At 38.4% G+C, this 25,122-nt stretch overlaps 1 protein-coding gene across 2 annotated transcripts in view; it reads right to left on the reverse strand.

Moving 5' to 3' along the window:
* The window catches only part of ATP11C (ATPase phospholipid transporting 11C (ATP11C blood group)), a 168,309-nt gene that overhangs the window by 62,042 nt on the left and 81,145 nt on the right, over positions 1 to 25,122 (reverse strand). The window contains exons 3-12 of one of the 2 annotated variants that reach the window (XM_082865068.1): positions 24,322 to 24,411; positions 23,471 to 23,551; positions 21,539 to 21,646; positions 10,487 to 10,615; positions 8,596 to 8,699; positions 6,399 to 6,449; positions 5,351 to 5,415; positions 4,916 to 4,997; positions 3,820 to 3,970; positions 3,067 to 3,264 (exon numbers count right to left, since the gene is read on the reverse strand). In XM_082865068.1, the coding sequence (XP_082721194.1) occupies positions 3,067 to 3,264; positions 3,820 to 3,970; positions 4,916 to 4,997; positions 5,351 to 5,415; positions 6,399 to 6,449; positions 8,596 to 8,699; positions 10,487 to 10,615; positions 21,539 to 21,646; positions 23,471 to 23,551; positions 24,322 to 24,411 (1,059 nt within the window). Of the gene's footprint in view, positions 1 to 3,066; positions 3,265 to 3,819; positions 3,971 to 4,909; positions 4,998 to 5,350; positions 5,416 to 6,398; positions 6,450 to 8,595; positions 8,700 to 10,486; positions 10,616 to 21,538; positions 21,647 to 23,470; positions 23,552 to 24,321; positions 24,412 to 25,122 lie in introns of both variants that reach the window. The other variant, XM_082865067.1, reaches the window with a different exon arrangement.

Here is a 25,122-nt window from a genome sequence, read left to right on the forward strand (position 1 = left end):
CTTCCAATAGTTCCCAGGTGATGCTGGTCCTGAGATCATGCTTTGAGAACCACTGATCTAATATATGCCCTATACTCAGAACAAGGGGAGGAGAGGATTGGCTATTATTAAAAAGTATTCTCATATTTAAAGGAGGGTGCGGGCCGACAAGTCAGAGGCTACTGCTTGCCTCTGACTCTCAACAGCCTCTTCCTCTTTAGTGGTAGGTTTGAGCCAGTTGCAGGAAAGGCCCTTCTCTATCAGCAAGCTCAAAGCCATCAATTTATGGATAGAAAGCCTAAAGTGAGACAGCGGTTCAGAATAGAAAGAGCCCTAAAATAAAGGTTGAACACATATGAAATCACCTAGTTTACAGGTCAAAATTGGTCAAAAAATTTCACATTGTTTAACCTAGTGAAGAACTTGGACTGGAGTTGTGGCTCCACCACCTACTAAATTTGTGACCTTGGAAAAATCTCATCTCTCTGTACATTAAATATTAGCCTTAAATAATCAAACCTGCTGCACAAGGCTGTAAAGATTACTAAATATGTTTGTAAGTGTTATACAGATGTAGATTGTCATTGCTGTTGACTTGACCAAAATCACACAGTACTAGACTCTTTCCATCATTTCACATTCCCTGATTTTTCTGATTATCGTCACATTGCTATAGTTAGGGTACGATATGTGTGTTTCCCCAACTAGATGTTGAACAACTCAAGGGTTTCTCGCTTACTTCATAATAGTAACCCCAGTACCAAGAACATATCTTAGATAACACAGAAGTTTAATATATAACCACTGGATTGAATTACTGGAATCACAGTATATACTCTGACACACCACTGGGCATAGCTGTGAGACTGGGAGGGGATATGAAGGAGGAGGCTATCCCCACCATTTTTTCAAAGTTGAAACCATTTGGCTGTCTAAAGGACTGATGTCTGATCATAAAAGACCCCATTCTTTTACAATTGAACTGAGCAGTCTACTTCTTTTTGTTTCTCAAGTCAAAGACCAACACTGTCCTAAACATATCTTCCTATTTTTTTTTAATACCAATGTGGGTCACTTTGGAAGAGGTTAAGCAAGTGTTTGCAATGGTATTGATCGAAACTAACTGACACTGCTTTTAAGTAACATAAAAGCCCTACAGATTTTAAATTATGACTCATCAAGGAGGAAACTGGTTACACTTAATTTCGTGTATACTGGTCCATGAAATGCTAAATGTCCTAAGAAACCATTTCAAGACTTCTTTGCATTTTCATTTAGGTAGTTTCTACACATGTAAGCTGATCATGATGGCAAATTGTTTTTGCACTGTACAAACTGAAGTGGTGGTCTGGTTATTACCTTGTAAGTGACTAAATGACAGTCACATCCAGAAAAGCAGGTTTTGGCGGGGGAAAGAAGTGGTGGCTGAAATGAAAACTGTAGTTTCTTTTCACTGATCAAACTGACTACATCATTACCCAAAGCTCTACTTTACGTTCTGCAGTGTGAATAAGTCTAGATGATAGGAACAAGACTACGTTCCCATAGGTAAGATGGAATCTGCTGAGGTGGAGATCTGGCCTGGATATCCTGCCTGTCTCTGGTGAGAATTAGGTGCCACATGTGGAATGATGGCTGTTCTATTTGCAGTAGCCTGGGACTAGCCATGTTCACCCTTGGGTAGCTTAATCCATATAGCCAGGCAATGGATTTAGAATAGGCAGATCTAGTCAACTAAATCAGCTGTCAGGGATAAGTTCACCAGAGGTGGCTTATAACTCATTTTTTTTCCCATGCGAAAAAGCTGCAGATTGATACCTTTTGTTGGGACTAGAGTAGTTCTACTCAGCTTTCCCTGGATGAAAACTTCTGGTTTAAAAAGGCTAAGGTCAGCTGTGGCAGCTGAAGTGACCTACAAAAGAAACTTCTGGGAACAATATCTAAGGGAAAAGCATTCGTTCATTCATTGCTTATTCTATCCTTAGTGACTCAGTATCTCTGTGGAATGCAGATGCCACAGCCTGGGATCCTGGAGTCCTAGAGTCAGGTTTCAACATAATGGTATCTGGAGAGTCCTTTCACCCTTGTGACTGTAGTTGTCAAGAGGGTACTCTGGTTTAGTCAAAGGCTGTGTAAAGAACAGAAATACAGAGTGGGGGTGGAGGGGGACTGAATTCAGGAGGGGAGTTTTCAGGCACAGGCGCAAATCGCCACCATTCAAAACGAGTGTGAGGCCCTATTCCAGCCATACAGTTCCATTAACTGAATTTGCATCTCCCAGTCACAGAAATGGTATTTCCACAGTCTTGACATTCTAAATATCAAGAGAATTAAATGCAAGCCAAAAAATCCCCTCAGCTTGTGAAGATCATTACGTGACACACAGTAAATTCAGACAAAGGGAAAAACTTTTCTCAATACTGATAAGAAAAGCACCAAAGAAGTCATCACTTGAAGAATTACAGCTAGACTGCACTGCATTTGAAAACAACCTGGGTTAGCAGCGAGGTCAAAGCCTGGACTACCTTGGTATATGAAGCAAAAAGCATTTAGAGGAGTGCACACCCTCACATTTTCCCTTCATTTAAATTCTTACACTGGAATAAACAACTCTGCTTTCTAGGTCTATATTCCATCTGATCAGAAATGTACAAAGAAAATGTCCATAGGACAACTCTGGTCAATTTTGTTTATAGAACAAAATGCATTTATAAAATAGCTTTATTTCCACTGTCCCATAGTCTATCCCTAAATGATTACAGATGGTGATGAAGACTACATGTTTCCTGTTCCAAAGCAATAGCCCATAATCTAGCAACACCACCAGGTGAGTTTTAAAGAGAATTTCCATAACGTTCAAATTTAATACATAAATTGGTGTTCTTTCAAAACACTGATTTCAAAATGCCAGCAAAATAATTGACGTTATAGTTATGAAAACATCGCTTGCCTTCGTTACATGCCTGCATAAAGGAATTTTCGTTGAATCACATTTCCAAATGTGAAATGGTCACATACATTGGTAATCCAGACTACAAGAAATAAGTTCACTATGTTAACTTATTTTAAGTAAAAATAAGTTCTAACCTGACCAAGTTCTTCATTAAGGTCTGATGTGTTAACCAGGGCTCCTTCATTGATTTCTTCATCATAAAAGTCCTTATCCCATGAAATGAAGAAGGAGCCCAAGAATTTTTGCATTTCTACTGTGACATACATGGAGACAGGAATGATAAAGTTGAACAGAACCATAAATGACAGGAAGTCGGTAAACATTTTCAAAACCTAAACAAAAGAAATAGTTCATGCTGATTATATGCACAGTTCCATCAAGCAAGTGTAATATAAACTTTCTATCTTTTAATTTCAACGCTGAAAGCACTGCTCTTCCCAACGACACTGTATCATTGGTAAACATTTTCACAGTACATGAAAACAACATTTACAACACCCTGAATTTTGTCACTATTCTTCAGCGAATGTACCTTGACTTAACACTTTCCACTTCCTTAAGTTCTCTGCTCCTCCCACCCCCCAATATGAATGTAGGCACCCATTATGTTCCTATCATGATATATCACAAGTTCATAATATATTAACATGTCAGACCTTCTTGCCCAATTGCTTAAAACTCTTAACCAAAGAATGAAAAACAAGGATAGATGCCTAGGGTTAAAACAAAAAGTTCTAACATTTCTTAAACAGTTAATGGCTTGGTGCTACCATACAACCAAGAGAAAACCCAAATACCAAAGATATCATTATCTGAGCAGCATTTCAATAAAGGGTGTCTCTGTTACAATGTGCTAGGGTTAAGATTTTCAGCATAAAACAAATTACCTTCAAAGTCTCCCGCTCTTTCTGGGTCTTTTGGTTATACCAAGGTTCATCGTTATATGGGGTACTTTGCCAAACATACTTTAGAGTAGTGCATACTGCAGCTTTGGTCAGTAAGATAAATAAATACACAATCAGGAAGGCATTAATGGATCTGAAAAATAAGATGTTATGGATTTAAAAACCATTTAATTACTTAAGATATCAACCAGGTATAAACTAAACTGTTCAGTTTTCTAAAGCTTCTCCTGTGTACGATGTGTAACCATAGCACAGACCTGTATGGATGAACCTGTTATCACTGCTAACGTGTTATTCTTGAGTGGTAAAATGGAAAAGCCAGCCCTAGCCCCAACCCAAAGTGCAATGGCTCAACACACCTTTAGTAAGGACCCTATAAAGTGACAGAACGCACACGCACACGCGCGCGCGCGCACACACACACACACACACACACACACACACACACTACCTACTCCATCCTTATAGAAGGAGTAGGTTGTTTCCATTTCCCTGAATCCTAAAGGTTTGGAATAGAGGGTAGAGGAGCAAATGTGAAACCTGCAAGTTTAGTGTGGATTCATTTAGTCTGAAAGTACAGCTATGGAGAGGGTATCACTGATATACTGGATATCCATGCCAACAGGAGAGTGAGGTCTGTGCCAGTGGCGACTGGCTTGAAGGTGTGTGTCATGTACCACTTCAATATCTGCCAGGAGACTATTATCTGTGTTGTACAACCTCCTTACATATAGCAACAAGAGGACCCCAAACCATTATCCAGCAGCAAAAGAGAATAAATTTCAACTAAACCCTGCCCTTGAATAGCTAAGTGAGCTTAGGTAAATCACTTATCATCTCTACGACTATTTCTCTATCTATAAAGTGGACAGGCTAACAGGAATTACTCTGAGTTGCTCAGAGGATTAAACCAAATCAGACATACAAATCACTGAGCAGTTTCTGGAACACAAAAAGTACTCAAACTGGTAGCACTATTACAAGTTATGTTGTTTTTGCTTATGGTTGTTATTTAGAATTACTGAGAAGTAACAATTTCAGTTCAATAACAACTAAAGAAATTGTGTTGTACACTAACTTTTCAACAGCAGAACGTTTCTGAGATTTCCCTTGGTAGTTCAATGCCATTTTGGTTTCCATTCCAGTGTAAACAGCAACTCCTAAGGAATAACAATATGATGAAAATTAGGTTTCCAATGAGATTGCCAACCCAACTCCCCACCCAGTTGGATCTACCAATTCTTTCACTCTATAAAAGTAGGAATTCTAAACTCTCTTCTATTCACCAGTTGATACATCATTTATAGTATAATTTTAATTCTACATAGTTTGTCATAGTTTTCAAGTTAGTTTACCATCTTATAAATTCCCAACACCTAAAAATAGGCTTAGATTAAATGGAATTAAATGCCATGTTCAATTTTTAACCGCACTATTTAGGCACAGGCTTTAAAAGACATATTTCAAAAAAAAGAGACATATTTCTAGTAAGTATATCTTAAAAAACGTTCACCATATATCTTCTTGGTATTTTTTAGTGTAGCTCCTTTCAACAAGAGATTTTCAGGTCCCAAAGACCTAAACAAAAAATGAACACAACTTATCCAAACAGCCCAACAAATAGCACCATCAACTTTGGTGACATATTTTGCCCTAACATACATCTATCTCCAAAAGGTTCAGAATGTATCTGTTTACTTATATCATATGCTTACTAACACAGGACCAGCTGAAAGATATTTCCCTCTGAAGTTACTTGAGGGTACAGCACAGATGGAAGCACACACAGTACAGGAATAGCCAGCAACACACAGAGGTAAAGAGATGCATAGAGATAAAAGGATTATGAGTCACAGACAGCAAGACAAGAACGGGACAGAACAGCAGACATCAAGAAACAGAAAGAAAAGGTGACAGTAAAAGGCTGGGAAAGCAAATGTCAAGGTGGGAAAGACACACTGCCATATTTATAGAGAGTAAACACGCCTTTCGGGGGATCATTGGGCACCCGGTGTTTCTTTAACCTCCTTTTGAGTATTGGCTATAAAGGCCAAGTGGAAAAGTTGAGATAATTAACTGGATGATAGAAGAGGGAAGAAAACACCCCTTGTTCCGTGAATTGTTACATTATAAATGATTAAACCTTTCATTCTACTTAAGTCCAGCTAATTCTCCCAGCATTTTATCTCCTGCCTAAATTACTCTCCCTTAACACACTGTTCTCCAGATATACTTCCAATATTGTCAGGCACTGCACAGCCAAGGACAATAAATACAGTGCTTAGAACATATTTGGGATTATTGGTCAAAGTGTCTGGAGCTCTACAATTTTAGAAACCCTCAGCATCACTTCCAACACCACCCCCCTCCCAGGACACACACACTCTGAGCTGCTACCAATCACAAGGTCAGCTACTTAAGACCCCTTAGTGGCTAGTTACTCCAGGGTTATTCACCTTTACATCCCTTTCTATAGAGGAAAGTATTCAACTATTTTAATGGGCTTAAAAGAGAAACATTGCTCCCCCCAAAAGGACAGATTAAAGGAATTATAAACTAACCTGGCAACAGCTTCAAGACTATTACTATAGATACTGATTCGGCCAACAAACCTGCAAAAAGAACATAAAAGCACACGTGTTTCTATATCTAGATAAAATCTATTTGCCCCAAATATGGGAATGAATCAAAATACAAAAAATGCAAGTAGAGATAAGACAATGAACTACGAACGCCTATTGTCTTTCTTTTTAAAAAAAGTTAAGTTGAACCAATATGGTATGTAACATTTTCAACTAATTTTAAAAATATTATGGATTATAAGAATGTAAACAAAGATTCTAAATTGATTTTCAAGATCTACTTGGCACCGTGCATGCACACATTACCCCTCTCATCTATACTCCATATAAATAATTGGTTTCTATTTCACATTCATGTGAAGAAAGGTTTCTGGTGCTAAAGCAACTTTTAAAACCATTAGTTCAGTAGTTCTTTCACTTGAGCATGCATCAGAATCACTGGTGGGCTTCTTAAACCACAGATTTCTGGGCCCCATCCCCAAGCTTATGGTTCAGGTAAGAATGTGAATCTGTAGTTCCAACAAGTTCCCAGGTGATGCTGATGCTGCTGGCCTGGGATCACCGTTTGAGAACCACCCGCATTAGGGAACACTTGATTACCATCTTGGAAATTTCCAAACTGTCTTGCAGCTGATCTGAATACTGAGCTTGATCTGACCAAGTGATCAGCTATATGGCTATGCATATGGTAATCTACATCTCTGAAAAATAGGGTAAAAAGCTCTAAATCCTCCTTAACAAGAATGTTATGAGTATTTTATAACTTACATTAGAAATTTTTCAGAAAAATTGATTATTACTAAACACACAAAATATGAAGGTCTGCTCATTCATTCATCATGTATTAATTGCACCATTACTATGCTTGCTAATAAGCAAGAAAAATGTGTTCCTTGCCCTAAAACAGACAATCAGGCAATTACAATGTAAGTGATGACTGTTAGGGTGGTGGAAGTACAAGGTATTCTGAAGTCACATACCAAGGGTACTCAATCTAGTCTAGAGAAATTAGGAATAACCTTCCCTCACTAAAAATCTCCTTCATATTTAAGGTAACTGAAATTTAGGAGTTACCCTATGAATATGCAAGGATGTATATTACTGTCTAACTCAGGCAAAATCAGTCACTCCCTTTTCTGTGATTCTATGGGCCTTTTACTCACCTTCATTACCTCACTGTACTGTAAGCCTAGCTTTACTGTTTTATCCCCTTTGCAAACTGTGAGTTCCCTAAAGGCAGGGAACAGCTATTTTGCTTTGTGATTCTAAGTTCCTACTATCTAGGTAGATACAGAAGAAGAAGGGAAAAAGGAAAGAAGGAATGATGGGAAGGAGGGAGGGTATTATGCATGTAGTAGGATGAATACTTTGTTTTTCCACTACTGGGCACTGTTGTAAGCCACATCCCGCCATTTGGTCCCCTATTATGACCAACAGCATTCATTAACCAGATGGCTGGCATGAGTGATGGATGCCATCTGTAAAGGTGGAATAGAATATAATTAATTGGCCCACTTGGGGATAAAACATATTATTCTATCCTCATTAACACCATGCTCTAATCAACCAAAGTAACCAGTCTTAAAAATCAAATGCCAAATTTTTTGACAACCCACAATGACTGTGAATGAGTAAATCGACTCCAGAAAGCCTAACTATGGCAAAATAGAGGAAATCACACCATTTCACTGCTCCCTCAACTTAACTGTTCACTTTGGACAAGAAACAGCCTATATACAATACTCAGTTCATCATGATCCTCATAAAAAAGGGCAAAGTGCCTACTAATTGCATGGCTCCATATCTCCTTCTCTCTTTAATGTTGGATGACACATAAAGTGGTTTATTTTTGTTTTAATTAACTCTGGCTAATGCGTGAGTTTGATAGATCAGCCTTACGGGATTACATAATCTTAAAATGTGATGGACGGCCATGTCTACAAATAACAATAATAAAAGAAAAACCACAAGTAAGATGCCTGGGCCCACAATGATTTATCTTAGGCTGGTAGTGAACAAGGCTGATTTGATTCATTTGCCTGCCAGAAGGAAGGAACAGCTCATAAAAACACAAATGCAAGGAGGCTGGTAAATGGTGGGTGTTTCTTTGCAATACTGGTGGCAAAGAGAAGCAAAGCCATCAGACAGCAGTAAAATGAAACCAGGTAATTCTTACTTGTAGAGGTCAGGTTGAGGCTGTTCACATTCAATTGCTGCTCTGAGGGTATCAATGGATTCGGCTGTACACAGTTCAATGGTGTCACGTACCGCATAATGTGTCTAGATGTAAGCAGAAGAAAAAGCAAAAACAGCCCCCCCCCAAAAAAAAGTGTAATCGTATACCCACTTGATTTCATGAACACTGTATGTTTTTAGTAAGAGGCTTTGGCAGAATGACACAAATATTGATGCACATTTCCAACTAAATAAACTTGATGGTATTATTCTTAAAATATATTACAAATAATTAGAACGATAACTCTGCTACAAGGGGATTTCAAAGATAATGAGAAAACTAAAAACTTTTCTTGATACTGACAGCAGAGAGAATTCCATTTGCAGCATGCATATAATTAACTGAAAACCCCATGAAAAATTTAATGCATTTTTTTCTCCTATTTATAGAACTGAGACCTATTATTTTGCTCACCATAGTGTATGGTGATGTTAACATACACATAAGAATTGAACATAACCCTTTTGGTCATAAGAATGCTAACATTTTTGCTAACAGAAAGAAAAAATTCATCAATAGTTTCCATTATTCAAACAGCAAAATTAATGATCTTGAAAATGCTTTGAGTGGCTACAATTTACGTAAGGAGCAGGGAGATGATGTGTCTTGCCTTAGTCAGGCAGTTAGAATATTCTACTAATGTATATTATGTACTTACTTGATTGACCCAGAACTCAAGGCAGGCTCCAATGAACCCATTTATAAATCATCAAAGAAGGGCTGACGCAGATTCACTTATGCTGAAGGGAAAGCTGTTGTGCACAGTCTTCGGAAAATATTATGGATCTGCCTCAGCTACATTTGAAACTATCTCCTGACTTGGAAAACCTATGTACTTTTAGCTGATTTATCAGATCAACTTAATTGGAAAATGAAACCACTTGAAAGTTTTCTGCCTCTAAACAACTTTTACCCTATTAGGAAATCTTTAGGTAGATTTCTCGATTTTTATCTTGACATTCCCTCAAATACAACTTTGTTCTTCAGTAGTTTAAATGGGACTAGTTCATCACCATGCCCCTGAAGAAAAAAATTCGTTATCTAACAGGCATTTAAGTTCCTTTCCCACATACTGAGTCCTGGTCCTCAACTCCAGATGGAATAAACAAGCAGAGGAAAGCCCCCAAGGATACAACACAGAGGTGAGCACATTAGTATTCTTCCTTAAAGGCAGCATATAGAGGATACATGTTCACGCTCTGTGGAGCTCTGGATGATAGCCAAGAACTGACAGTGCCGGAAAGTACCAAGGACATAACTTATCCCCCAGTTTGAACAAATTTACTCTAACACATTTATAATTCTTCCTAGTTGAAATAAAGCAAATATTTGTCAAACTACACCCTAAGGTATTTTTAAAAAGTAATCAAACCATTCCAGGTTAGATTTTCTATATGCCAGGAATAAACATTTTTTTCAAGAAGATAGTCATCACTTTAAAAATAAAAACAGATCAAACTGTAAGGTTAGAGTACCTTAGGGTGAAGTTATTTTCATAGTTACATAGTTTCAGCCTAAGACTACTTTCATTTTTAAAAGCCTAAATAAAATATTGAATGGGTTAGTGTCAATATGAAATGCAAACAGTGCTATCAAAAATGTGGTGGCTTTTATTTGGGGTGTGGATTTCCTCACCCAACACCACCCTTTCCCCCAAAGTTGAGTATTTGCTTAGAAGTTCAAAGACAGTTATATAAAAGCTGTCTTCAAATACAACACTTACACAAACAGGAAAAAAATAAGATAAAAGATTAGGGGGCAGTGGGATGGAGTATTGTATGATTAACTATCCTGAGCTCAAAATGTTTAGGCAAGGTTTAATCTCCATTACCTTGCAATTGGATTCCCCATCAAGACTTGCAGTAGTAACATAACAGGTTCCATCAATTGTGCAGGATGATAGAAGAATAAGATCACAGGGAAAGGTTTCATCTGCCTGTACTTCTACTACATCACCGACCTAGCATAGAGAGCAAAATAAATATAAATATTCTTAATTCCAAACAAAGCATTCATTATACCTCAAACTAAAGTCAAAACAGTAGCAAAAGACCTCTCCTCCTCTAGGGCTTAGACTGTCTCAGCATCCTATACCATGTGAAAGGTCATGAAAGAATATCACTCATGTTCAGAATCCTCTTTAAGGTTACAATGACTTAGGATGCTTTTAGATTACCTTAGTATTGAACTTTAATCTCTAACAAATGATTTCAGCATCCAGGGACCCTTTTGCTCTCTGTTGTTTCTGGCATTGGTGTTTGATAAGAGAATGGCCATTATCATTTCATGAATGAATCAAGAAAATCTACACATCTTAACTTGAGCACTTCATGAACACTGGTCAGCCACATTCCCACTCTGCATCATAGATAAATATTTCAAAATGCTTTGCCTTCCAAGTGATAACAGCTATTATTCTGGGGTCATAGTTCTCTCTTCAGTGCTCAGAAAATCTCGCTTAGAGAGGTGTTTATGTTACCCATAACATTTGAAAAAACTTTTTTCAAATAGGTCATTTTCCAACAATTCATCTGCTATGAGCAAGTACCCAAAGCTCAAGTAGAGGAAAAACATGAGGGAAGAAACCACGAACCATTTCTAGCGCATAACTTAATAATGTAGGAAATAAATCCTGATGATTAAAACACAGACCTTCACTACTTGACTTTATGTCCCAGCTCTGCCACTTAACTATATGACCTTCGGTTAAGTGTCTTTGATGATTGCAACTACCTCATAGGATTGGCTGGAGTATGAAATGAGGATACGGGTAAAGTGTTTCATAAAGTGCCTGGCATATATTCACCCTCTGGTAGTTGCTAATTATAATTATTACTAATACCCTACAACTGCTTTACTTCCAACTTATGAATAGTCATAAAATTTTTTTAGAAGGATGTAAGAAATTATCCAGCCCAGTGCATTCCAACATTTTCCATGTCGTGGCACACACAGAAAACGACAAGTAACCCTTTTGTACAGCACTTCCAGATAAAGGGAGGAGGCTGCTGCTGACAGAAGACAACCCACTTTAGGAGAGAGTCAGTCACAATATCTGGCTCACCAACTCTGGCACACTGGTTGTGAAATGCTGAACTAACAAATGACACACCTGCCTCCCAATTGCTACACACAATCTGGCAGATGAAGATGAGGATTTCAAGGTCTATTCAGGAACAATTTTATTTTCTTTGCCAATCTTAATCAGTAGCCAAGAGCAACAGCATCAATAATGGAACTAATTTGTAAATAATATTTTATTTTCTTGGATCTTTCCTTCCTCACATACACAAACACTTCTGTTGCTTACACAAAGCCACAATCTATGCTTAAATACACAGAAGAAAAATAACAAACAAAATCCTAAAGCATCTTAGAAGAACAGAACATGATTCTCAGGCACTGATAAATAAAAACCACAAACAGAATTTCTTCTACAACATTGACAATGATTCGCTCAGATATGAAAAGATCCCTGCACCTGGAGTGCAAGTTAAGGCTGGTAAGATGGACAGGGGCCAGATCACAAAAGTCCTGACAGGTCAGGGTCAGGGGTTTAGGCCTCACCCTGAAGGCAAGGGGAGACTGGGAAAGGACTTTTAAAGAAAGGGAACAACATGGTCCAGTTAGACAATCAACTCTAGAGTTGTTTCCACTTAGCATGTACAAAGCCACAAGAGAACATCACTATCCCTTGTCATAAATATTAGGAAAAGCCAGATAATCAACAGAATCATATTTTTTTGGAGTTCATCAGAGAGCTGAGGTTGCAGGGCAACCAAATGAACTGAATTTCAAGGGTGAAAAGTCCCTCTGAGGAGAGAGAGGAGAAATAAACTGTTTCACAATTGACGAAGCACAGGAGGAAGAGACGACTGCCATAAAAGTGCCTAGGGGAAAAAAAAAAAAAAAAAGTGCCTAGGAAGAAAATAACTAGATTTTTAACCAACTGTAAAAGGCTTGGTAGGGGCCAACGTGACAGTTTCAAACCTCTGCAAGCCTGAGAGAAAAGAGGAGACCATAAGCACATATCAGTTCTCTATAGGCATCCACTGAGTGCTCATGAGATAGCATGAGGACAGGAGGCCTAAAAGAGCCTTCCTCACTGGTACAGGCATACAGGTTGTGAATGACTGCTGTGGAGGAACAGACATAAAATATGCTACAACTGTGGACCCTTCTCTCATATGAGGTAAAAGCCATCTGTGCCTAAGAGAAAGGCAAGAAATCCTCCCGGGCACAGTCTCAATTCAGGGTAACGTAACTACTGCTAGTGGGGAGATAGAAGCAAAGCCATCTGCTGCTGGGGATGGGACAGGAAACCCCCTCATATTGAGGACCTAGCACTGATAAAAAGGAGAGTACTGAGAAAGTTCCACCCTGAGGCAAAGGTGCCTAAAACCTGCCTAATACTGAGATGGAGTAGGAGAACCAAGAAACCAGTCTGTTCCCACCAGGAACCCCAAGAAAGAGCAATCTACCACTGGGGGAGGAGAAAGGGTGTAGAGAGAGGCATTCACTGTGTCTCAGGAATGTAGGACCTGCTGAAAGCAGAGAATGGAACAGGGACACTGAGAAAAACCCTGTGGCAGCCCAGCATTGCAGGCATTTAAAGTCCAGTGGTGTACTGAAAGCATCAACAGCTACAGCAAAATCCAATGCCAGCCAACTCCTTACCAGACTGACTCAACCCCCAACACTGATGGGCTGGCTGACAGAATAGGTGTGCCCACTACAGGCCACAAATACAGGTTACCTGCCTTGGTCTCCAGCATTCTTTTACATGCACTGCCCCAAATTCAATTTTTAAAAAATGAGATGCACAAAACCAAGACAAAAATGACCTATCATCAAAAGATAAAGGTGTCAATAGGACCAGTCTCAGAAATACTCAGATTTTGGGGCTTCCCTGGTGGCGCAGTGGTTAAGAATCTGCCTGCCAATGCAGGGGACACGGGTTCGAGTCCTGGTCCGAGAAGATCCCACATGCCGCAGAGCAACTATGCCCGTGCGCCACAACTACTGAGCCTGCACTCTAGAGCCCATGAGCCACAACTATTGAGCCCACATGCCACAACTACTGAAGCCTGCATGCCTAGAGCCCGTGCTCCACAACAAGAGAAGCCACCACAATGAGAAGCCCGCGCACCGCAACAAATAGTAGACCCCGCTCGCCGCAACTAGAGAAAGCCTGCGTGCAGCAACAAAGACCCAACGCAGCCAAAAATCAATAACTAAAATAAATTTAAAAAAAAAGAAGTATTCAGATTTTGGAATTATGAAACAGGGATAGAAAAACAGCTATGATTAAGATATTAAACTATTTACTGGAAAAGGTAGACAACATACACATGCAGATGAGGAATTTGGGCATAAATATGGAAACTCCCAAAAAAAGGCAATTGGAAAAGTTAGAAATGAAAAACATGTTATCAGAGGTAAGGATTTCCTTCAATGGGCTTATAAGCATACTGGATACAAAGGAAATAATCAGTAAACCTGAAGAAACTCTTCCAATATTTCTAATGCCAAAACCCATACTCTTTCCCTTACAAATACCTGTATTTTTCCATTGGAATTCCTCAAGGCCTGTTTCTCTCCTCTATGTTTTATGTGATTCCATCCAAATTTCTGTATCCACCTAAAACATCTCTGAGCTTCAGGCTTGACAATTCCATCTGGCTGTCTAATAGGAATCTCAAAATTAACATGGCCTGGGACTTCCCTGGTGGTCCAGTGGTTAAGACTCTGTGCTCGCAATGCAGGGGGGCCAGGATCGATCCCTGGTCAGGGAACTAGATCCTGCATGCCACAACGAAGATCCCGCGTGCCGCAAATAAGACCCAGCGTGGACAAACAAACAAACAAACAAATATTAAAAAAAAAACTAACATGGCCCAAGCTAAATTCCTGATTTCCCTTCATCCCCACCTTTTCCCCCAAACCTATTCTTCTCCAGCTTATTTAATAGCACCAGCATTAAAAAAAAAGTAATTAATTAATTTTGGGCTGTGTTGGGTCTTCGTTGCTGCACACGGGCTTTCTTTAGTTGCGTCGAGTGCGGGCTGCTTTTTCTTGTGGCGCACAGGCTTCTCATTGCAGTGGCTTCTCTTGTTGCAGAGCACAGGCTCTAGGCGCACAGGCTTCAGTAGTCGTGGCATGCGGGCTCTAGAGCTCAGGCTCAAAAGCTGTGGCGCATGGGCTTAGTAGCTCTGTGGCATGTGGGATCTTCCCAGACCAGGGCTCGAACCCATGTCCCCTGCATTGGTAGGTGGATTCTTAACCACTGCGCCACCAGGGAAGCCCCTAGCACCAGCGTTTTGTTTAATAGCACTATTTAATGCACCTAGTTGCTCAGGCCAAAATCAAGGAGGCTACCTTTATTCTATTTTGCTCTTTTTCTCCCTCCTTACATGGAATACATCAGTAAGTCCACACATTACCTCCGAAAAACATCCTGAATACATACATTTATTTTGATCACGAGACAGGAGGGACAAAGTTGTGCTTACGAGCATGGATGCCATACCCAGACTTGCTTCAATTCAAATCCCAGCTTTCCCACTTACTAGTTGTGGACAAGTTTCTTAACCACCCTATGCCTCAGTTTCATCATTTGTAAAGAGGGGATAACAAAAGTACCTATTTCATAGGACTGCTGTAAAGTAAGGATTAAATGAGTTAATAGAATGTAAAAGGGAGTGCCTGGCATATTTATGTAACATATAAATGTTGACAACTATTTTTACTGTTATTATCTCTTCTACTATCATTCTAATATAAGCTCTTATCATCATTTGCTTATACCATGGCAGTAGCCACCTAACAGGTTTCCCTCATTCTACTTTTGCTCGTGCCTCTACTGTGCTCACTCTCCAGAGTTGTCTTTTCTTAAAAAATAAGATCAAGTCACCCCCTAGCTTTGAAAAACCCTTCAAAAAATTCCCAATGCACTGAGGATACAGAATAAGTCACTCTCCTGCTTAGCAAGAGTCCCCACACTCCCCAGCCAAGCAATCAAACACTTGGACACTTGTAGTTTATAGGCATCTCTTTCCACACACAAATACTCCAGAACGGGCTCAATCAAATAGCATTTCACACAACAGCAACAACTGATGTAATTCAGATTATACCTGGTTGAGGTCAGCCTCAAGGAGAAGTAGCCTGGTGAGGAAAGGTGGAAGATGGGGGTCCTTCTAAGGCAGTGGGGGGTGACAGCAAAAACAGAAAGAGGAAAGGAGAGAAAAGGAGAGTTGTGGGAGGCTTTTACTTGCTTTGCAATTTTACTTTGTGCCCTGGGAGCAACAGATTTAATGCTATGAATCATTTATGCTGCCTTTGGTTCTTATGTGAACAAAAAGCTGAGCTTCTATGACTGGTTTGGAAACTTCAGATCCTAACCACTCTAATTCATCACAAGGTCCTCCCTCTGGGATGCAGAGAACAGAGAAAAGAAAAAAGAGTGGAAGAAAGACATTTTATGTCAAACTTGGGTAACCCTCCCACTCTGTAGCCTTCCTCCCATCTATAAGAAGATGCAAGACAATTTACTTATTGCTGGGGATACGGACAACTTATGCCTGGAATTCCGGGTATTTAATAAATAATTCAGCAGTGATAATACTTGATAAACGTATAGGGAGGAGAGTATCATTTTGTATGAATTCATACCACAGCACTGAATCATTCTGGAATGGTATTTTCACCTACCTTCTTCTCTTTCTGTTCCATATATCTTGTTCCCTTTTTCTGGAGGATTTGATTTCCATTAGGTTCTATAATTTAATCCATATTCACATAGAAACATTCTTTTAAAAATAATACAAAATTGACAAACAACTTTGGAAGACTAACAAAATTAGAAGATTAACAAAATTGACAAACCCTTAGCTAGACTAAGAAAAAAAGAGAGATGCAAACAGCTAATGAAAGAGAAGACATCACAACTGATGGCAGAGAAATAAAAAGGATTATAAGAGGCTACTACAATTATATGCCAATAGATAAATACCTAGAAACATACAACCTACTAAAACTGAATCATGAAGAAATAAAAAATCTGAGTAGATCCAAAACTAATGAGAAGATTGAAGCAGGAATCAAAAACAGAAGAAAAGCCCAGGATCAGATGACTTCACTGGAGAATTCTACCAAGCATTTAAAGAAGAAATAACAATCCTTCCCAATTCTTCTAAGGAATCAAAGAGCGGGGAACAACCCCAAACTTATTCTATGAGGCCAGCATTTCCCTGATACCATCACCAGAAAAAGACAGTACAAGAAAACTACAGACCAATTTCCTCAACGAATACTGATACAAAAAATCTGAAAATACTACCAAATCAAAATCAACAGCACATTAAAATGATCATACACCATGACCAAATGGGATTTATCATTGGGATCCAAGGATATATATATGAAGATCAATCAATGTAATGCAACACATAAACAATGTGTTGCATGATCATCTCAGTCAATGCAGAAAAGGCATTTGGTGTAATTCAACACCCTTTCATGGGCTTTCCTGGTGGTGCAGTGGTTAAGAATCCGCCTGCCAATGCAGGGGACACGGGTTCGAGCCCTGGTCCAGGAAGATCCCACATGCCATGGAGCAACTAAGCCCGTGTGCCAGAACTACTGAGCCTGCGCTCTAGAGCCCGCGTGCCACAACTAGTGAGCCGCACACCACAACTCCTGAAGCCCCCGTGCCTAGAGCCCGTGCTCCGCAACAAGAGAAGCCTCCGTAATGAGAAGCCTGCGTACCATAACAAAGAGTAGCCGCCACTTGCCGTAAAAAGAGAAAGCTTGTGCACAGCAACAAAGACCCAATGTAGCCAAAAATTTAAAAAATTAAAAAAAAAAAGTCTATACTATCCAAAGTGATCTACGACTCAATGGACTTCCTATCAAAGTGTAATGGCATTTGTTTCAGAAATAGAAAATAAAAATCCTAAAATTCATATGAAATCTCAAGGAACCCCGAGTAGCCAAAACAATCTTGAAAAGGAAGAACAAACTTGGAGGTCTCACATTCTCAGATTTCAAAACATACTACAAAGCAACAGAAATTAAGACTGGCATAAAGACAGATACATAAGCCAATGAATAGAGAACCGAGAAATAAACTCTTGCATATAGGGCCAAATGATTTTCAGCAAGGGTGCCAAGACCATTCAATAGGGAAAGGACAGTCTCTTCAACAAATGGTTTTAGAAAAAATGGGTATCTATATGCAAAAGTATTAATAGAGTTGGATTCTTACATCACATACAAAAATTAACTTGAAATGAATGAAAGACCTAAATGTGGGACCTGAACCCATTAGACTCCCAGAAGAACATGGAGAAAAAGCTTCAGGACATTGGACTTGGCAATGACTTCTTGGACATGACACCAAAAGCACAGGACAAATATCAAAATTAGAAAATGAGAATACATGACCAAAGTAAACAATCAACAGTGAAAAGGCAACCTACAGAATAGGAGAAAATATTTGCCAATCATATATCTGATGAGGGGTTAATATCCAGAATATATAAGGAACTTCTACAACTCAACAACAAATACCCTGATTAAAAAATGGGCAAAGGACTTGAACAGACATTTCTCCAAAGAAGATATATAAATAGCCAATAAGCACATGAAAAGATGCTCAACATCACTAATCATTAGGGAAATGAAAATCCAAACCAAAACAAGATATCATTTCATACCCATCAGGATGCCCATTACCAAAAGAACAGAAAAATACAAGCGCTCAAGAGGACAGGGAGAAGTTGAAACCCTTGTGTAATCTAGACGCTAACATAAAATGGTGCATCCATTATGGAAAACAGTATGGAGGTTCCTGCACAAATTAAAAATATAATTACCATACGATCCAGAAATTCTACTTCTGGGTATATATCTAACGTAATTCAAAGCAAGATCTTGAAAAGTTATTTGTATATCTGTGTTCACTGCAGCATTATTCACATGGCCAAGAGGTAGAAGGAAGCCAAACGTCCATCAACAGATTAACTGATAAAGAAAGTGTGGTATATACATACAATGGAGTATTCACATAGCCTTAAACAAGGGGAAATCCTGTCATATGCCACAACATAGATGAACCTTGAAGACATTATGCTAAGCGAAATAAACCAGTCACAAAAGGACAGATACTATAGTTCCCTCTCACAGGAAGTATCTCTCTAAAGTAATCCAAGTAATAGAAACAGAAAATAGAAAAGTGTGTACCAAGGGTTAGAGGTTTGCTGTATAACAATGTGAATATACTTAACACTACTGAACTGTATACTCAAAAATGGTTAAGGGCTTCTCTGCCAGAGCAGTGGTTAAGAATCCACCTGCCAGTGCAGGGGACACGGTTCGAGCCCTGGTCCAGGAAGATCCCACATGCCGCGGAGCACCTAAGCCCGTGAGCCACAACTACTGAGCCTGCGGCTCTAGAGCCCGCGAGCCACAACTACTTAAGCCAGTGAGCCACAACTACTGAAGCCTGTGCGCCTAGAGCCCGTGCTCCACAGCAAGAGAAGCCACCACAATGAGAAGCCCATGCGCAGCAACAAAGACCCAATGCAGCCATAAATAAATAAATAAATAAATATTTTTAAAAAATGGTTAAGATGGTAAATTTAGTATTATGTGTTTTTTATCCCAATAACACAATAAAATAAAAATAAGTAAATAATACCTTAAGACTAAGATAAAATATTTGGAAAAGACCCATCTGATAAAGGATTGTTATCCAAAATATACTAAAAAAACCAAAAAAACTATTAAAACTCAACAATATGAAAATGAACAATCTGATAAAAAAATGGGCCAAAGACCTAATAGATACCTCATTAAAGAAGATATTCAAATGGCAAGTAAGCATATGAAAATATGTTCAACACCATATGTCATTAGGGAATTGCAAATTAAGACAAAAATGAGATACCACTATACACCCATTAGAACAGCCAAAATCCAGAACACTGACAATGAATGCTGGCCAGGATATGGAGTAACAGAACTCTCATTCACTGTTTATGGGAATGCAAAGTGGGTAGCTATGTTGGAGACAGCCTGGAAGCTTCTTATGAACTAAACATACTCTTACCATATGATCCAGTAATCACACTACTTGGCATTTACCAAAATGTACTGAAATCTTACGTCCACACAAAAACCTGCACATGGATGTTTACAGCAGTTTATCTGTAATTGCCAAAACATGGAAGCACCCAAGATGTCCTTCAGTAAGTGAATGGATAAACAAACTGGTACATCTAGACAATGAAATATTATTTAGTGCAAAAAGAAATGAGCTATCAGCTAGTGGAAAGCAGCCGCACAGCACAGGGAGATCAACTCGGTGCTTTGTGACCACCTAGAAGAGTGGGATAGGGAGGGAGGGTGGGAGAGAGGGAGATGCAAAAGGGAAGAGATATGGGAACATATGTACATGTATAACTGATTCACTTTGTTATAGAGCAGAAACTAACACATCATTGTAAAGCAATTATACTCCAATAAAGATGTTAAAAAAATAAAAATAATAATTTGGACAAAAAAAAAAAAGAAATGAGCTATCAAGCCATGAAAAGACGGAGGAAACTTAAATGCATTATTACTAAGTGAAAGAACCCAATTTGAAAAAGCTACATACTGTATGATTTTCACTACATGACACTATGAAAAAAGGCAAAACTATGGAGACAGTAGAAAGAAGAGTGGTGACCCGGGTTGGAGGGAGGGATGAATAGGCAGAGCACAAAGGATGGTTAGGGCAGTGAAATGATTCTGTATGATACTATAGTGTATAGGTCATTATACATTTGTTCAGACTCACTGAATATGTAGCACCAAGAGTGAACCCTAATCTAAACTATGGACTTTGGGTTATAATGATGTGCCACTGGAGGTTCACGGATTATAACAAATATGCCACTCTGGTGAGGGATAATGATTATGAGGAAGGTTGCACCTGTGTGGAGAAAGGGGTGTATGTCAACTCCATAATTTCTGTTCAATTTTGCTGTGAACTTAAAACTGCTCTAAAAAGTAAACCTTACTATTAATTAAAATAAAACCTGTTGGGAACAAAAAATATTATTTGATGTGGACAAGTCTAAAATTTTATTGACAGGACTCTTATTGGGTAATATGAAACAATGATTAATTTGGATAAAAAATTAAATTGCCTGAGATATTAAAAAATAACAATACCTTAGAACTATCATACGTTGCTGGTGGAATATAAAATGGTACATAGCTGCTGTGGAAAACAGGTTGGTGGTTCATGAAAAAGTTGACCATAGAGTCACCACATGACCTAGCAATTCTACTCCTACGTATATACCCAAAATAATGGAAAACAGGTGTTCAAACAAAAACTTGTACATGAATATTCATACTACCAATATTCCTAATAGCCAAAAGGTAGAAAAAACCTAAAATGTCCATCAACTGATGAATGGATAGACAAAATATGGTATAGCTATATGATGGAGTATTATTCAATCATCAAAAGGAATGAAGTACGGATACAACATGAATGAACCTCAAGAACATAACAGTAAGTGACAGAAGCCAGACATAAAGGCCACATAGTGTATGATTCCATTTATATGAAATATCTAGAATAGGTAAGCCCACAGAGACAGAAAGGAGATTAGTGGTTGCCAGGGCCTGGGTGAGGGAGGAACGCAGCATGACTACTTAATGGCTATGGGGGTTTCCCTTTCCGGGTGGTGAAAATGTTCTGGAACTAGACAGTGTTGATGGTTGCACAGCACTGTGAATGTACGAAATGCCATTGAATTGTACATTTTAAAATGACGTGTTCTTACTGTAATTTAAAAAAAGAATGAACTACAAAACTTAATACCTTGATTTTTTCACTCTCTTTTCTCACTCGCTTTGCATTTTCAATAATGTAAACAGTGCTCTTGTTGACTTCATTGTCAGCTCTGTGCCTCAGCCAATCCTCATATCCCTAGAAGGATAAAAGTAAGGACATAATCAAGCTCACATAATGAAGTAAAACTGTTAATAAATTTCTATAACCCCCTCTATGAGTCACCAGCAGGTATTTATACTTACAGTATTAATTTCAACTCAGAATGCTACAGAGACAACACTGTAAATTTTTGCAGCAAAAACTAAGATATGCTTTCAAAATATCCCTTATAGCTTTATTGCGTTAAAAGGTTCCTGCATTCTATAGGTAAGTATTAATAAAAACACAGGCATTCTTCAATTGTGAAGGATATGATTTATTTTTCTAATTCTGCTCTTATTCAAGTTAATGTTAATTTTTTCTACGCTTTAATTTGAAAAAAGTTTTATTTTCTTATAGAGCGAATCACTTAAATATGTTCTTGTATAGTAGACCGTTGGAGTGATCATCTCTGAGGAAATATAATTCCTCCCCAGGGACAGAGAATAGAAAAGGCAAGGAGGATTATTTTGGAACAGTATCTATCTAAAACTGTTGTTTTAGAGAACGACGGTTAAACTTCTACACTGACTTGGTGACAAAATAATACAAATTGTTGTTCATTTTTTAGAGTTAGAAGTAATCAGAGTTCATTTTCCTTTGGGCTTCCTTTGGTCTAGAGTAAATTTAAGCCAAAAGAACTAAGGATGGAGGGTATTCATTTGTTTTAGCATGATCTCCTTCTTTTTTTACATCACTTTGCTTTCTTTCTTTATAATAATGAGTGTACCTTTTCAAATCTAACTGTGTGAAAAATCTCTTGATCGCCTTCCCGTTTTTTTCTCAGCTGCTGTATACCATTCCTCTTCTGTCCTTCTTTATGGCAATGCTAGGCTATCACTTCATATGGTACTTTCTGTGATGTCAGTGAGGAAAGAAAGGCCCCAACATGAACTAGTACTGGGAGTAAACTGAATCAGTAAGAGCTTTTGAAAACCACACAGGCTATTCTTGGAACCAGCAATTCTATGATGTTAAAGAAAATAATCCTAACAGCCTAAGGAAATAACATTCCAAAAGTCTTTATATAGCAACCAAACACTTGATAAAATATTCTTGCAGTTCCTGGTAAGCAAGATAGAAGACCAGATAAACCCAAGAGGAAAGATAACCATGTTCCCAATATTGTTAAGCAAACAGTTTGGAAGTTTTGGGGGATAATTTTTACAGTACTTTTGGTAAGTACTGTCTAAAAGTATCCTTGTCATCTGTCAGGTCCTATGGACTCTCCGATTACATGATAAACATTGCTAACCCACCCCTTCACCTCCAGTTTCCTGTTTCCATTTTCTATTTCATCTGGAATTTTTCAAAGGCACTATCATAAACTGTGGCAGGTATGAACTTTGACAAGAAACAAGAATAAAAGTCTCTTCTACCCATGACCCCCTTCAGCAGCATCAGGGAAGACAACAAAATTAAAGTAAGAAACTCAAGTATGCTCTTGAGTTCTTTGCTATAGGCAGCAATTTAAAAAGTCCACAAGAATGGGAATTTTTCAGACAGATATAGCACAATGAAAAATGTAATGCACATTAAAAATTCACCTCTCACTTCCCCACTGAGCTGCACCTTCTACTTACTCTCCTTTTAGGGTTATATTCCCCCCTCGCCACACACACACACACAAATAGGAAGAAAGGAGCAAAGAAATTAAAGATGCACCTTACAATAATTTTCATGTGTTTTCAATAAAAACCAAATATAAACTAAATTCATCAAGGATACCCACCCGATATAAATGTGAAAAAGAACCTTTGACAATGAAATTCAAATCAGACAGGACTGAAATGCAAGTACAATTGTAAACTAGAAATTTACCTGTTTGATGGCTGTAACAGTTATAACAAAGAAAAGTGGAAGTCCACTGGTAACTGGGCTAGTTGGTGTGTCTACTGTGACCTAGGTAAAGAAATTAAATTGAAAGTAAAATGAAAATAAGTCATTAACTCATATGCAGCACTTACATGCTACAAACATTTCAGACAGAAATGCAGACAAAACACATTCCGGTAGCAGGGTGAATGTTAACTTTCATTAAAACAAAAGCAATCCACATAGCTGTAAGTTTAAGAAAATAGTTCTAAATTTAGGCTTAGTTTTCATCCCAGCTTGAACTAACCCCTTGACTGAAATACATCCATTCATTTACCATCTATTTGTTGAGCACCATTCTGTCAGCCTCTGTGCTATTACCAGCCAGGCTGTAGAGATGCTGCTTTATTTTAAACAAGATGGAGAAAGTTCCTGCCCTCACAGAACTGGCAGCGTACAGTGAAAACCAGATATTAAAACAAGTGAGACACTGAGATTTGAAGAGTAAATAGAAGTCAACTAGATGGAAGGGAGGGCCTTCCAGGTGCAGTGAAGGGTGTATAGAAAGTCTCTATGGTAGGAGGGCATGTGGCACCTGTAAGAAAATAAAGGAAGCCAGCGGCAAGAGAGCATGTGGTATGAGATGCAGACTAGTCTAGATGTTTTACTAGAGTTTTCTAGTAAAAGAGCTACTTTAGAAATATGTAAAATCACATATATCTTAAAATATAATATTAGTACTTTAACAAGTCTTATTATAATAAGCCCTGAAACAACTTTTTAATTACAGGGCATTTTAAGGTTAGAAATGGATTGAAACTTGGTTAAGGAAATTAAGTTTCTAATGGAGCTCTTACCTGTACAAGGAAAATGATGAGAAAATAAAAATTTGCAATTCTTCTAAACTGTTCAAACAGATTCTTTGGGAGGAAATTCCAAAGTGTATACTGTAAGGGGAGAAGAAAAAAAAGATTATTAGAAAGGAAACTTGAAAAATATTAATAATAATGACTCATGATTCCAAATTATCACAACACTTTGAAAGCATGTTAAAACTCAAACCTCAAACATATGAATAAGCGTGTACTTAGAGGTAGAGTATATAAACATTCTTTTCAGGAGTGAAGTTTTCACTTGGAGCATTCCAACTGGGCCATCTAGTCCCACAGCTTTGCTTTCCCCGACCCGATCTAAATTGTGTTCCCTGTTATCTGCTCTCATATCATCCTATACTTCCCTGATAACACTCGTTTCAGTGAATAATTATATGTGTGCATAATTTAATTAAAGTTCCTCCCTCAATAGGCAATGAGATCTATAAGGGCAGACCGCATCTGTCTTTTTATTACTTTTTCTCCAACACCTAGCACAATGCCTGACATAAAGTAGACAATAAATTAGTTGGATGAGTGAATGTACTAATTTAATTAATTCCTTTGGCTGAGCTAACCTCTGGAATCTTGATCATCATCACAAGTATAATTCTGTCCCTATCACCGCTTCCCACCTCTGTGACAGCTGAGGTGTACACATAACCTTGGGTCATAGAGGGCTTTCATTTTAATCAACAACGCACCACGCTGCGCTTTGTTAACTGGTAATAGGTAAAGGTTTCAACGCTAAATTGTACACGGGCAGGTGGAGAAAACTCTTGGGCC

This window comes from Leucopleurus acutus, assembly GCF_964270905.1.
Source record: "Leucopleurus acutus genome assembly, chromosome: X".
Lineage (NCBI taxonomy): Eukaryota > Metazoa > Chordata > Mammalia > Artiodactyla > Delphinidae > Leucopleurus > Leucopleurus acutus.